We start from the raw sequence: 15,707 nt of genomic DNA on the forward strand, positions 1-15,707 counted from the left end.
CTAAATATATCACTACACACACTAAATATATCACTACACACACTAAATATAACACTACACACTAAATATATCACTACACACACTAAATATATCACTACACACACTAAATATATCACTACACACACTAAATATATCACTACACACTAAATATATCACTACACACTAAATATATCACTACACACACTAAATATATCACTACACACACTAAATATAACACTACACACTAAATATAACACACACACACTAAATATAACACTACACACACTAAATTGAACACTACACACTAAATATAACACTACACACTAAATATAACACTACACACTAAATATAACACTACACACTAAATATATCACTACACACACTAAATATAACACAACACACTAAATATATCACTACACACACTAAAATAACACTATACACACACAGTAAATATAACACTACACACACAGTAAATATAACGCTACACACTAAATACACTCTGTGTGTGTTCTTGTGTTTAGGGTTCTGTGATTTTACTCTGGATCTGAACACAGCGCAGTGTCGTCTCTCTCTGAGTGAGGAGAACAGGAGGGTGGAGTTTAGAGAGGAGCGGCAGTCGTATCCTGATCATCCAGAGAGATTTGATGGGTGGTTTCAGGTTCTGAGTAGAGAGAGTGTTACTGGTGTTACTGGACGCTGTTACTGGGAGGCTGAGTGGAGCGGAGGAGAAGCTGAAGTAGCTCTGAGTTATAAAACCATCAGCAGAAAAGGATCAGGATCAGACTGTTGGTTTGGACGGAATATAAACTCCTGGATTCTGATCTGCTCTGATAACAGTTACTCTGTTCATCACAATAATAACAGAACTGATCTCTCCACTCCTCCCTCCGGCTGTAGGAGAGTAGGAGTGTATGTGGACTGTCCCTCCGGCACTCTGTCCTTCTACAGAGTCTCCTCTGATACACCCTCACCCTCACACACACACTCACCCTCACACACACCCTCACACACACACACACCCTCACACACACTCACACACTTACACACATTCTACACCACCTTCACCCAGCCCCTCTATGCAGGGTTTTTGGTATATGGTTTTGGCTCCTCAGTGCGTCTGTGTAAGATAGAATAACCCTGTGTGTAACAGAGATTCGATGTGTGTATGTGTATCACTGTGTGTGTGTGTGTGTGTGTGTGGGAGGGAGAATTGGTATATAAGTATGTAAATATTTTATATAGATGATTTTTTTTTTTTTTCCAGAACCTTTATTTTAATTACTGTTATCTTTATTCAGTACTGTTATTATTGTTAATTATTGTTTTATTTTATCGTAAAATTGGTTCATATTAATAAAGCTAAATGAAGAAAGGTGAAGAGGAGTCTGATGATTTTTTTGTGTGTTTTGCTAAATGAAATTTAGATTTTAAAAAAGTGTCTACTGGAATTAATGTCACAGTTGGTGCTCTAACAGCGGCACTGACCTTTCCATAGTAATTAGTAAGTGTTATTTGTTGGGGTAGTTTAAAGTAGGGCTGGACCTGAATATTCATGTATTGGGATATTCGCTTGTTGAGTAGGTATTCGATTTTTAATTTTGGTATTCGGATATTCGTTTTTTTTTCCTCTTTCCAGAGCTCCACCTCACTCTAACATCACACTTCCGTTCAGGTTAACGGGGGCATAAGAGAGGCAAAATGCAGAGAAGCTCAGCTGTTTGAAAGCATTTCAAATTGAGTGTAGACAAGACAAAGGCAGTGTGCCAAATATGTGATATTTAACTAGCATATCATGGCGGCACATCAAGCTTGAGGAACTATCTAAATGCAGTAAGTATTATTTCTTGGTGGTGTAAAAAAAAAAAAAAAAGATTATTCCTGCTAGCAAACTTATCTTAAATAGCGTCTGCCATGTATTGCCATGATGAAGCTGCTTCTGTCTGACATTAAAAGTAATGTTATACATGATAAAAAAACTTGCAGGCTCTTCAAAACTGGTTTATATAATAAAATGTAAGGGGTAATGTGGCAACAGTAGGGGCTAAATCAGTTACAAAAAGCCTAGCCTACAAGAATGATGTCTGAATGAATGTCCTCTAATCTAATATAATTTAACATGGTTTAAAAAGATAAAATCATTTCTAAACAAACAAACTATTTTATATTGAGCTTATAGCCCAAGTGCAAAAACACAAAATCAGTAATAGGGCTATGCACTGCACAATCATAAAACCCAAATAGACCAAGAACAGCAACATCATTCACAATGACCTTCCTCTACTCTAATGTAATTAACAGTGTTTAACAATATAAAATACTTTCTGAACAAACTTTTTTGTTTGTTTTTAGGCAAATAGAAATTCACTGGGCCGGCTTGTGCAGTAGCGGCGCTCCTGGTCTGCGTATGCAGCGGAGAAGCCGTGGTGTGGGGCAGCAGAAATTCTGGGGTAAAAACTAAAAAAAAATCCGGGGTGAAAACGCCTCATTGGTCAGAGCGTGCAGTGCAGTCCGAGCACGCAGCACGACATAAGGAGATATAATGCACTCCATATATTCAGGACTGAAGTGGAATAAATGATACTGTACAGATATAATCTGTCTCTAGTAGATATTTAATGAGAAATAAGAACAGTGTGAATAAAAAAAAACAGACGCCTTTTACAGACCATTTTCTTGAGCTCGTCCCGGCCGAGGAAAGGGGTGGGAAATGTTTTTTTTTGGGGCCGGGGGTCCGTAGAAAATTTTGTGTTGAATTAAGGGGCAGTGAGTGAATTTTTGTTCGTACTTTAATCCGTTTTTAATCCGTCCCTTAGTCTCTTACACTCTTTTAAAATTTAAAATATTTGCCGGAGAGCACGACATTATGATGTTATTTTAGTTTTAATTAAGTATTGTGTATTGCATTTCTCTATTTGATGTAATACTCTAAGATAATTACTTACATAGCATATTGATGTTGCAGCATCTCAAACTCTAATATGTATAAAATTAGATGCTGTTCTCTTTAAAGGATTTAAATCAGTGTCGGCTGTTACCTGGACATCCTACTGCAGTGTGGGTGGAGAGGCTTTCTCTGAAGTTAAGTTTTTTTTCCCCATTTTCTTCCCAATTTACACAACCAATTACCCAACCCACTCATTAAGACTCCTCCCCCTATCACTAGTGATGCTCCAACACCAGGAGGGTGAAGAAGACGAGCACACGCCTCCTCCTGATGCAGCATTGCGGAGTAGCATCACAGCGCTAACGCTCGGAGGAAAGCGCAGCGACTCGGTTCATCAGGACACTTGGAGAAGCTGCTTGTTCACTCTTTACACCACTTAATAATTTGTTTAAAAAAGGTTTGAAAATAGACATAAAATGTCTATAAAAAGTTTTGGGGGACATTAAATGTTTTGATTTATATTCACAAAAATACTGATTTTAAAATGAAGCTCAGGAAAGCTTAATTAAAATTTTTATACAGTAAATTATTTTATTCACTATATTTTTTTAATCTATAGTTGCAGATTTAATTAAGTAGTTTTAATATGATTTTTATTAAAATTCATATTTTCAGTAATGTTTCCTATCAAATATGAAACCTTTTTATGTAATGCTTGAATAGATATCCTCAAGATTTAGGCAGAAAATTGACAAAAAAAAAAAAAAAGCTGGCTAATCAAGCTAACCTAAACTACCTTTTAGGGTAAATCCCATCCTGTTTAGATTATGTAGGACATATTATATTTTTGTCTGTAGGATTGACTGGCTTTCTAAGTGCTTGAGTCTAGTGGCTACATCATTTGCTAACAGAACAACTCTTCCCTTGTGAAAAAGTTTACATGAATTATGCTAAAATAGGTCTGTACTTAAGCTGTGTTATTTTGGAACCACTAACTTGTACTTGATTTCTACGTGTTTATAATTTAAATTTATATAAATGTGCACTACATTTATACTGAGTATACTACTTATGTTATTTCTGCCACTACTTAATACAATTTACGTATATTTTTTGTACAGCTGAACATTAAAACCATATTAAGAGTGTGATTTAAGAGTGGATTTGATATCACATTCATTTTGAGGAGTGAACATAAACTGAACAATGAAAAGCTAGATATCTTATTACAAACATCAGCTGTTAAAGTTCTTTTACCTAAAATAAAATAAACACAACTAAAATAAACTTTCATAGTAAAAGAGTTTTAACACACAAAATGAGCAACACAAAATTTGACTGAAGTAGTTTTATTATATGCCCCCGGACACACTTATTAAAAGAATATGAAAATGTTTTACAAAGTAATACTAAGTATATATTTTATTAAGTACATCACTAGTACAAAATTAGCACAGCCAAAAAAAGTATATATTTCATCAACGTATACTGGAATACAGATTAAATAGCTAAAATGTAGTATGTAGTATAAGCAGAAAAAGTATACTTTAATTATTCTGCATATAAAAGGGTTAGAAATGGTTTTGAGTTATCTTAGCAAGCTAGACAGTGCCACTGAATGAAGCCTATCAAGTTCAAGCTACATATTAACTACCTTGTTTTATAGAACTGTAACATGGTAATGGCTATATGTTTGTTTGTTTTTCTACATTTTTTGAGTCTGGTTTAGCTGCATAATGTGAAGATCTGATTTAGCTTAGTTTCTAGGGATGTGGTTTTGTACTTTCCTGTGTGTCTGACTAGCTTTCAACATTTCTACTTGATTGGCATGAAAAATGAATTTGAACTAATATGAAAAATCTACATTGTTTAAGTACTTTAAGTGTAATATTTTAGTGTTGGTTTAGTTATTGCAGGTTTTCTGTTATGTGTCTTTAAATTATAATTAAACTGTCAGGCTGAGTTGATATTAGCTAATAGTTCTTTCTTTGCAGCTGCATGAAGAGTGTTTGAAAGAAATGAATCAAATATAAAAAGTGTAATATGCTGTGATGCCACATTCAGTAAATGTTGTGTAATTAATTATACACAGTTTGTTTTACTGCACTTTCCACACTTTATTTTCCTTTTACTTTGTATTAAAGGTGACATTAATCACACTCATGTTTATTTTACGTATTAAATTATGTAATTCATTAATTACAATTATTACATTGAGTAATTCAGGGTTTAACAGTAAATCAGGAGCTGCTGATGGAATAAAACTTTTGCACAGTACTGTATGAAATAAAAATGCAAATGTGGAATGTGAAAAAATATGCTCTGAAACTCACTTACAATCCTCTCTCATCAACAACTTCCTGCAGCACAGAAGAGGAACAACCTTTTCTGTTCACTAAATCTTTATAGTCATCTGAGGGGGCAGAACAGGAACGTGTTCCATCCATCACTCCCATAATCTGAGGTAGACGGGAAGCTGCCTCAATCTGTTTACCAGCTCCAGGGCTTCGTGTTCATTTGGGACTTTATTGATTGTTTGATAGGAGACTGTACCATACCTTTACAAAAATAGATACACACATTTCTTACTGTGCTTTTATGAATGCCAAACTGGTTGGCGGTAACACGATACTCGGCACACGAGCCTAGTTTATATAATGAAACAGCAACATGTATAACTGCTGGAACAGAGGCTCTAACAGTATGTACTGCAGGTGTGAGATAACTTTCCATTATATAAAAATAAATCTTTGTTAAATTAAATAATAATCTTTTCCTTTTATACACACTTTCCCTCAACTTCATACTCTGTATGGTCAGTTGTATTTATTTCTGTTTAGATTCTTTTCAGAAATGTATGAGTAATGTAACCATAATATAATAAATAGTTTGTATAAGTCATCAAAGCTAAATCATCAAACTAAGCTACGTTTCACCCAATAGTACAGTTATACAAAGTCAGTTAATCTATTTTGATATTTTTTGGTGGCATAAAACAAAAACATAACATGCTTTATATATTTTTTTAAAATAAAAGTGTGAAATTTTCCCTTACCCACTAGTTTGATACTACAATAAGCATAGTGACAATAAAAAGACAACAAGCAAAATGAGTCATTTTAAGAGAGAAATGTTTATTAAATTCAAAAGAAAAATTGTTTATTAAAGGAGCTAACGCTGCCTCCAGCCGGTCTGTCCGGAGTTCATCTCCCCTGTTATAAGAGCCTCTTCCCAGGCCGGTAATCACGTTCATCCCTGGCAGGGTATCTGCACATTTTTAAAGCTCAAATTTAATGACTTTTAAGACCTTTTTAATACCTCTGACAAGAAGAAATAATACTACTGCTGTGGCAAAAAAAATTACACACCAGGCGACAGTATAAAAAAAAGTTTAACTGAATTAAAATAAGAAATTCAGTCCACCTTACAGAACATTACTGACTTTCTATTAGCAGAAATAATTTCAAATAACTATCAAATAAACATAAAAGTGCTCTGTTAAGAAAACTCGACAAAACAGCCTTTACAACCTTTTTACCTACAAACAGCAAAAATATGTAAGTTTGAAGTTTCAGCTTGTTCCGTACCGTTCAGCACCATACTTCTGCCAGAGATGATCTATAAAACATACAGTTGTTTGACTGTGTTTTTATATGTCTCCCATGTGTCGCAGCTCGGCAGTCTTCTTATCAATTTCACTAGTTAGTATTAATAACTGCTCTCTCTTTTCTGTTTTGCTCGTCTCCTTAGTGTGGGTGACTTTATCAGTTTGTTGGAGTTTCAATACTTATTAGCTTTCTTATTAGTTTTTTATTTATATAAAACATTTAGTAGCAAAATATAGGCTATGACCTACGACCTGGGCTCTAGCTATCCTTTAAGAGAATAAAAGATCCTTGTGTTTAATCAATAGTAATTTGTGTTCTCCTGTGTTTGTTGTCCTCAGTTCTCCTGTTTTGTTTACCTCCCCATGTGCTATGACACAGTAATCGTGTCATATGATGATGACCCTGGGTTGGGAAGCTTCTTTGTTTTGATCAGTTCCACATACTTTACATTAGAGGGTCAAACTTCAACTGCTCTTTTAATGGCCGGCAATTTGTTTAAGCCTCCGGTGGCCACTGAAAGGTAAAGGGAACTGAAGTTCTCTCTTCTTGCTGGTGAACAGTTGAAGAAAGAGTGTAGGGCTTTGAGCACTTTCTCAATCTGCCACATCAGGAAACCACTCCTGAAAGAGTTCTCAGAGCGTATGGAGGACAGAGCTTCCTACAATTTCAAATTGAGCTACTGAGCCACAGCAAATTGCTCACCATATTCTTTTTGTTGTATGAGCTCAACAAACCTCCAATTTACATTCGGTCCATCCATTGACAAGGAGACCATGTTCTTTTGTACACTCATGCCATAAAGAAAAATAAAAACAGAATATAAAAAAGCATAACATGCGTAACACGTTATGCAAAGTTATGATAAGTTATGTTATCCTTTACTTATTCTCATGTTATTTTAGATGTGTTGCTGTTTTAATGTATTTCCTGTATGAAAATAGCTTGGCAATAAATATTTTTATTTTAGGCTAGCAACAATGGGTCCATGCCAAACATAAAGACCATTAAAAGTATTTTAAATATCAGGTATCAACAACGTGTCTAATTTTGATGATTTGTTATAAGTTAAATAGCATATGGCCTATGTTGAAACATTCCAACAAGTCATCTACTGTCGAATGGCCAATGAACTGCAAGCCAAAGAAACGGGACTAAATGTGGGGACTTGAGTGGTTCTGTTCAGGCTCTCGTCAAACATAATGACAAACGAATCTTCATTCTCTCGTGAGATGAGCTGCTTCTTCTTTTGTACACCATCAGATGGCCAACTCAGTGTCATGCAGCCACACCCTTGTCTCTGGGTCCAAGTCAAATAGGCCAGATACTGAGTGTGGGCTAAATAGTGGGCTGCCCGTAAATATATGTTCAGCAGTCTATTCAGGTTCACCACACTCGCATGCTGCGCTATCCGTCAAGCCCCACTTCTTTTATGGAAGACTTGAAGCGGCCAACCCCAGTGCACAGACGGTTCAGCAAGGTCCATAGGTGGCGTGGCAGGTCTTCTCCTTTTACACCACCTCCTGGATCCCTGATGAATTCTGGGATGTGGGAAGGCCCAGCTGTTTCTTAGCTGCTTTTTAGATTTAAAAAAATCCAAATAATTTGTACATTTAGTAAGCTTATATCCATTTCATACAGATCATTAGTAACTGTTAATCAGTTTTCTCCAGATACAAAGTAAATATAAATAAAATTTTCTTCAGACACAGACGTATCTTCTAGTCACCGGGGAAAGCGCCGCCACTCCCCCACTGACAAACCCAATAGAGAATTTCAGCATCCTCCACGTAAGCCAGGAGGTGGCAGGAGGGTTGCCTTGGATGTTACATCCTTGAAAGATTGATTACAACAATAAGAAGCAGGAGAAAATAACGGAGGACAGCATGAAAAGGAGGAAAAGAAAGAGAGAGAGAGAGAGAGAGAGAGAGAGAGAGAGAGGGATTACAATGTAACCAGAAATCTTTATGTCGAGGGGGGGTTAAAGCTAGTCACTTTGCTAGTCTCAGCTAGCTAGCTAACTCTCTGTTTACATGGTCTAGCTACTGGAAATGTGAGATTTTGTTTTTTAATATTATCTCAGGAGTTTCTATGCTGTGCCCTCTCACTGACATGAAATATTGTTCTCTTTTGCAATCAGGTATGTTATATTCTGTGTATTATAAGTTTTGGAATGTAGCGTTTCACTTAAAATGTCACCTCTTTGTGTAGTAAATGTTATGTAAAAGGCTGAAGCTCTAACCGCATGGTCGGTTGTATTAAATATGGTACACCATGAGCTATTATGAACTTTTTATTGTGATATAGCCACTGGGTAATTTGTTTTATCTACATTTTGAGAAAATTGTTTTATTTTTATATATGTATTTGTGCCAATTAATATGTATTGAACCTGAACAGTATTGCTGAATATTAGAAAATAATATAATGTGAAATGTGTTTTGATTCCTGTTTTATACTTTTATATATATTGTATATTTTTATATATATATATATATTATTTTATATATATATATATATATATTATTCATGCCATTACTGTTAACCAGTCTGTGCTGATAGCTGAAGGGGGAGGAGTTTCTACGCTGTGCCCTCTCACTGACATGAAATATTGTTCTCTTTTGCAACTCAGAGCAGTAAACCACAGAGGTGACAGAATTATTGACACAACGCAGAGGGGTAGCTGGATCTGCAGTCCAGGGGTGGAGCAGAATCGTTCCAGTTACAAAACCCTTAAATAAATAATGACAGTGAGCTCAGGCTGTTTAATGCAGTCATGGAAAACAGAATCATCATGAAAAATTCATGATGTGTGGGAGAAAGGCTCATGAATATTCAAACATTTCTTTCGGCCCTGTGATATGATTGGCTTAAAAACTAACAATAGCTCTGCCCAACCAGCGTCTATTCACTGTGAGAGTTAGGGGGGGGCCTTAGAGAGAGACAGGTGAGACTCAGGTGAAGGACAGAGTAAAAGTAAGTTCAGTCTCCGCCATTAGAAGAGGACAGAAGTCCGGATTCAATCGGTAAGTTCAGAACTGAAGAGAATATAGAACAGAACCGTGTAGCTTAAAGTCAGAACCGGTTCTAAAGGTTCCTCAGATCCAGAACCGGTTCTTTAAGCTCAGCTCAGTGTCCGATTCCACTGGAAGAACCAGGATCAGCATGGAGATCTGAACCGGGCCTGGATCAGACCTGGACCTGGTCTAGATCAGACCGGCTGGAGAACAATCAGCTGTAACAGATCAATAATGCTGTAAACTGAAGAGAAATGCGCAGATATAGATTGATATTTATTGATCACAGTGTAGTTTATGCTGTTTAAAGCGCATTACTGCTTAATGTGGACTTTGATCTGTTGGGGAGATAAAAACACGGAGCTGCTATAAAGGCGTGTTTATATGCAGTAACGCTGTTTAACCAGCAGGGGGAGCAACGGAGCTCAAGATCACGTGGTGTGTTAGTGTTTTTAATCCTGCTGTTTTATATTATACTTAAATAATCTCTCTATTCTGATTCAGTAACATAATAATAATATTAATAATAATAGAACAGTGTGTATATTTATAATGTTGTGTAATGCAGTAATATTACTAATAATAATTAAATTATAATCATTATAATAATAGTAAATGTTTCTGTAATCTGTAGAATAATGTGTAATGAGGGTAAATCACACTGTTATGTATCGTTCTCTGTTTGGTTTGTTTTGTTAGTTTATCAGGTTTTGTTTAATGCAGTTCTAATGATAATGTCATTATTGTAAGAATAAAGGTTTTATTGTACCGGCTGATCTGTTCTCAGGGGTCGGTGTCGGCAGTGTTCAGCTGTGTGTGAATGAAGAAGAGTAAATGATGGATCTTCAGAACTCCAGCAGTGGAGGAGGACCTCCTGTCCTAAAGTGAGTAAATTAAGTGATGGGTTTAATATGTAAAGTAGTTTTGTATTGTAATGGTTTCAGCTCTAATCCCGGAGCTGTGATCTGCATATTTTACAGTTTTAAAATATTGAGAACAGAGTTTCTCCTGGACCAGAGTCAGAACCCTGTGCTGTATTTAAACACAGAGAAACGCTTAACAAACCAGCCAGTTTCTTATAGTTTCTTATATTTCTTATAGTAGAATGTGTTTCTAATCTGTATTTAAAGTACATATCTGCCTTTAATATCTAATTGTTAATATTAATAATATGTTTCCTTCTGTGTGGTTGCTGTAGTGATATTATGCTGTTGCTAGGTGGTTGCTATGGTATGGGGTGGTTGCATATTTATGTTCAAAAATATGGTCCATATCGGATTTGTCTGTAGTGAAAGTGGACTCTGTACCAGATCCATTGTGAGGATCCGTCTCGGATTTTACCACACGCTGTCTGGGTTTACATTAGCATTAGAAATGAGGAAATCCTGATGTACTGCATTTATATAGATCAGATGGAAGTGATTGGGTTTGATATTAAAGCTGTGGAATGAAGCTTCTCACAGAAAGACTTGTTCTATTCTGTTCTGATCTGTATCTCTGTTAGAGTTCAGTATAAAAATATACCTTTTAGTTTATAATACAGTATAATTGTGTAATTGTGTAACTCTTACCAATACATGTTATTAACTAGACACAGATCTATAAAATACATATAGTAAATATGATCTAATCAGGTGATGACATTGTGACATCATAACAAACACACAAATATATTCAACAGTATTGTTAAAGAAATTAAAATATGTATATTTATTAGACGAGCGTTTTTCAGTTTGGGCAGCTGACAGAAAGCTTCGGGACGCTTCTGGGACGGTTATGAAGAAGTTAGTCTGGAACCTGTGAATAAGTTTTAGTAAAGGAACACATTACTCCACACTTTACTCTCATCATGGATCATCATGAAGATCTGTTTACAGGGAGAAGAGAGCAGCATCTCCAGCCCCCAGTGGAGTGTCTATGAAGAGTGACCGGTCCATGATGATTCCTCTAAACTTCAGCAGTGGAGGAGGAAGCTCTGGGTCTCGGTACATCACTGCACTAAACTACTGTTCTGTTCTGAGAGTGAAGCTCTTCAGTTCCTGATCTTTATTAAAGATGTGCTGTGTGTTGGAGTTTCACTGTGTAAATGCTGGAGTTTCACTGTGTTTAATGTTAACAGAACTGAAACCCAGAGAGGAGCTTCTCCAGAACCCAGCTGTGTTTCTATGAAGAGTGACGCGTCCATGGGGAATCGTCCTACTTTCAGCAGTGAAGATATGACCTCTGAGTGAGTGAAACATCAAAACCCTTTCACTGATTTACTAAAATGTACCTTTTTAAAGCATAACACACACACACACACACACACACTGATAAAAACAAAACAAATTTTTCAGAAAAAAGTATTATATTGTAATAAACTGCACTTAACAATATGTTAAATATTTAATACCTTGACACAAACAAAAACATAAATTCATCAGTTCAAATATCGAACAGTGCACATGTGTGTAAACCATGTGACCTACCAGATATTCTAGAGTAAACGAATGCATCAGTGTGAAATTTGCTAAACAAAGTTATATTTATATTAGTGATATCAATCAAATTAAAATGAATTGTATTAATGGAAACAATGATCTGTGATTTAATCTGTATTTATTTATTTATTCATTTATTTATTTTTAGTGGTGGTTATTCCCTTGGGAAGGGAACAACAATTGTTGTGTCTGGCAGACTAGATCTAGACTAGGAGCTAATGTCAGTATGAATTAGAATATTTTAATGTGCTTTAATGGATGAAATAAGAGTATATAATCCATATTTTATCTTCAACAACCTGGAAAGTAGAAACCTGCCATCAGCTGAGTGTGTGTGTGTGTGTGTGTGTGTGTGTGAAAGAGAGAGAGAGAGAGAGAGAGAGAGAGAGAGAGAGAGCACGACAGAGAGAAAGATTTCAGCACAATGACGGTGTGTGAACAGTTTGGAGGAAAATGAAGCGTGAATGAAAGTGATTGGCTCACGTGACAGCACAAGTAACTACGAGCACACTCACGAGACAAACATGTACCAACGTGACGGACTTATTACCTGCCAGTGTGAGCTCGGAGTTAGCGTATGCTAGCTAGCTCACCGCATGACCATTCTCAATGCACACGTGCAGCAATCTATCCTAAAACATGACCTAGTGAACACGTGGAATAAAGGCGTTTTGATTGTTGTTTTTCCCCAGTAATTAGCATACTCAATAACATCAGCTCACACATCAACAACACAGTAATTAAGATAATATCATAGACGATATGTATCACACACCCCTAATCTATATATAGAGACAGTAGCGGAATATGTTAGTATTGTTACTCTGACCTGGAGCCGGTGGAAAACTCCTGAACAGGGCGGGATTGTGACGTATTGGGTAATGTTAAAAGGCCTGTTGGGATAATTAATTCATTGACTTATTGTACGATAAATTAACATGACGGTGATCATTTAATAAATGCTAATGAATTAAAAAATGTTTATGTTGTTGCTGATTGGTACTGTTTATCATTTAATTATATGTAATTATTGTTGATTGTAGAATAAATTAAGCATTGACTCAGTGGTTCAAAGCAACTTTTTTTTCAACTTTTTTTTATCCGTGCCTCAAAATGTTAGATAAAGGGTGACATAATTGCAAAAATCTTTATTTACCTTTATAAATCTTTATTATTAGAAAGTTAAGAAACATTTAGCAACGTGTTGGTTTAATGCAGGTTTATCTTTTACTTTAATCTTATTTTCTGATATTCTTTATTTTATTAATAATAACATATTTAGTTGAAACAAAAGCTTTTTAGATCAGAACATTTATTCATGTGGCTTACAGTGTGGTTTTCTTGTTATCCACAGTAAGAAGAAAATAAAGAGTTACAGGAAAAAACTGGACCACATATTTAAGGTTAGACCTAAACTATATATTTTATGGGGTTCACTCTGATTTCTTTTACATTTCAGTTTAATTTCACTTTAAAATTTTGATAATCATAATTAATTTACCTTCAGTTTATGGAGCATTATAACCGTTATATTATAATGTTAAAGGAGAACTTCTGTGTAAAATTTACTCTTTGTGCAGTAAAACATGATAAAAAGTAAGAAAAGCACACCTCCACTCTCCTACAGCTTTCTGAGATACAGTAATTTTATGCTTTTTGCCCCACACTCTTTACAAAGCCCGCTTTGGGGCATATTTTGCCTCTGCAGATAAATCGCTGACTACACCATTATTCAGCTCAAAGTAGCTTTGCTACAATCCGGAAGCCCTGACATTTAAAACGAGGCACTTTTTAAGTGCACAAGAACACAGCCGGCACCCAGTGCATAGGGGAGGTGTGCTATTCAACAAAGGTAAATACTCATTTTTATCATATTTTACTACACCCAAAGTCAATTTTACACTGCAATTCTCCTTTAATGCTGATGCTATATGATGCTACTCAGTAACATGATGTTTAAATCCTTCTACAGACCAGAGCATCCATAACTCCTATTCTCCTCAGATCAGTGTCATCATCTCTTTTTCTGTACTGTAACAGCTTTACTGATTCTCTGATGTTTGTTTTTATTCAGAAGCTGCAGGAGAAGTTTATCTCTCTAGTGAAGAATGAGCTGAACACATTTAAGAAGCTCCTGAGTCCAGATTACCCAGCATGCTCTGAGGGAGAGGTGGAGGATGATCAGAAAGAGGGGGTGCTGAAGGTCACACTGCACATCCTGAGGAGCATGAATGAGACAGACCTCGCCAACACACTCGAGAGCAGTAAGAGTTCAGGGACGTGACTATGGGTACCAACTAGTGCTAATTTATTTTCTCAGTGAAGTCTCAAAGGAAAAACATTAATTAATTTGATTTTATAATTGTAGAATAACTGTAGTCCTTAAACTTAACACTTACTGATTTTTAAGGGACACCATGAATACATCTAAAGCAATTACAGCTGCTACAAAAACACCAATACATCCTTTACTTTAAAGTAGTGTACCATGTGTCCTACACTGAGATCTAATGCATGATCACAGCTAATTATGTTTTTCATATTTTCTTCCTCTGTTTTCAGAATTGGCCCCAGCATGTCAACGAAAAATCAAATTCAAGCTGAGAGATAAATATCAGAGAATTAATGAAGGAATCTCAGGCTATGGAAAGTCAACACTTCTGAATGAGATCTACACAGAGCTCTATATCACAGAGGGAGGGGTTGGAGATGTCAATCAGGAACATGAGGTGAAACAGATTGAAACTGCATCCAGGAAAAAAACAACACAGGAAAGATCAATCAAATGCAACGACATCTTTAAACCATTACCAGAACAGAAACGACCCATCAGAACTGTACTGACTAAAGGAGTTGCTGGAATTGGAAAAACAGTCTCTGTGCAGAAGTTCATTCTGGACTGGTCTGAAGGAAAAGTAAATCAGGACATTCTCTTCATATTTCCACTTCCTTTTAGAGAGCTGAATCTGATGAAGGAGAAGAAGCTCAGTCTGGTAAATCTTCTTCAGAGCTTTTTCCCAGAAACACAAGATTTAAAACCAATACATTATAAGGGCTACAAGGTCATGTTCATTTTTGATGGTCTGGATGAGTGTCGACTGCCTCTGAATTTCCAGAAAAATGAGAAATTGGTGAATATAGAAGAGCAAACCTCAGTGGATGTTCTGCTGACGAACCTCATCAAGGGGAATCTGCTTCCCTCTGCTCTCCTCTGGATCACCTCTCGACCAGCAGCGGTCAGTCAGATCCATCCTGAGTGTGTTGACCAGGTAACAGAAGTGCGGGGTTTCAGTGACCCTCAGAAACAGGAGTACTTCAGTAAGAGGATCAGTGATAAGGACCTGGCCAACGAAGTCTTCACACATATCAGGTCTTCAAGAAGCCTCTACATCATGTGCCACATACCGGTCTTCTGCTGGATTACAGCCACTGTTCTAGAGAGAATGCTGAGTGAAGCTGAGAGTGGAGAAATTCCCAAAACCCTGACGCAGATGTTCACACACTTCCTGATCTTTCAGATCAAACACAAGAGCCAGAAGTACAGTGGGAAAAGTGACCCTGATCCTCAGCAGACTAGAACAAGTATCCTGGCTCTGGGGAAACTGGCGTTCCAGCAGCTGGAGAAAGGAAACCTGATCTTCTATGAGGAAGATCTAAGAGAGAGTGGTATCGATTTTAGAGAAGTGTCGGTGTACTCAGGGGTGTGTACCCAGATTTTCAGGGAGGAACATGAGCTGCACCT

At 36.4% G+C, this 15,707-nt stretch overlaps 1 protein-coding gene and 1 long non-coding RNA gene across 2 annotated transcripts in view; one reads left to right on the plus strand and one right to left on the minus strand.

Moving 5' to 3' along the window:
- The window catches only part of LOC125801619 (uncharacterized), a 155,336-nt gene that overhangs the window by 20,669 nt on the left and 118,960 nt on the right, over positions 1-15,707 (minus strand). The gene's annotated exons all lie outside the window — the stretch shown is intronic.
- Positions 10,264-15,707, plus strand: part of LOC125801100 (NACHT, LRR and PYD domains-containing protein 12-like) — a 318,379-nt gene continuing 312,935 nt past the window's right edge. Inside the window, exon 1 of the mRNA XM_049477012.1 lies at positions 10,264-10,369. Coding sequence (XP_049332969.1) covers positions 10,320-10,369 — 50 coding nt within the window. The 5' untranslated portion in view covers positions 10,264-10,319. The remainder of the gene's footprint in view (positions 10,370-15,707) is intronic.

The sequence above is a fragment of the Astyanax mexicanus genome, chromosome 4 (assembly GCF_023375975.1).
Source record: "Astyanax mexicanus isolate ESR-SI-001 chromosome 4, AstMex3_surface, whole genome shotgun sequence".
In the NCBI taxonomy this organism is placed as follows: Eukaryota; Metazoa; Chordata; class Actinopteri; order Characiformes; family Acestrorhamphidae; genus Astyanax; species Astyanax mexicanus.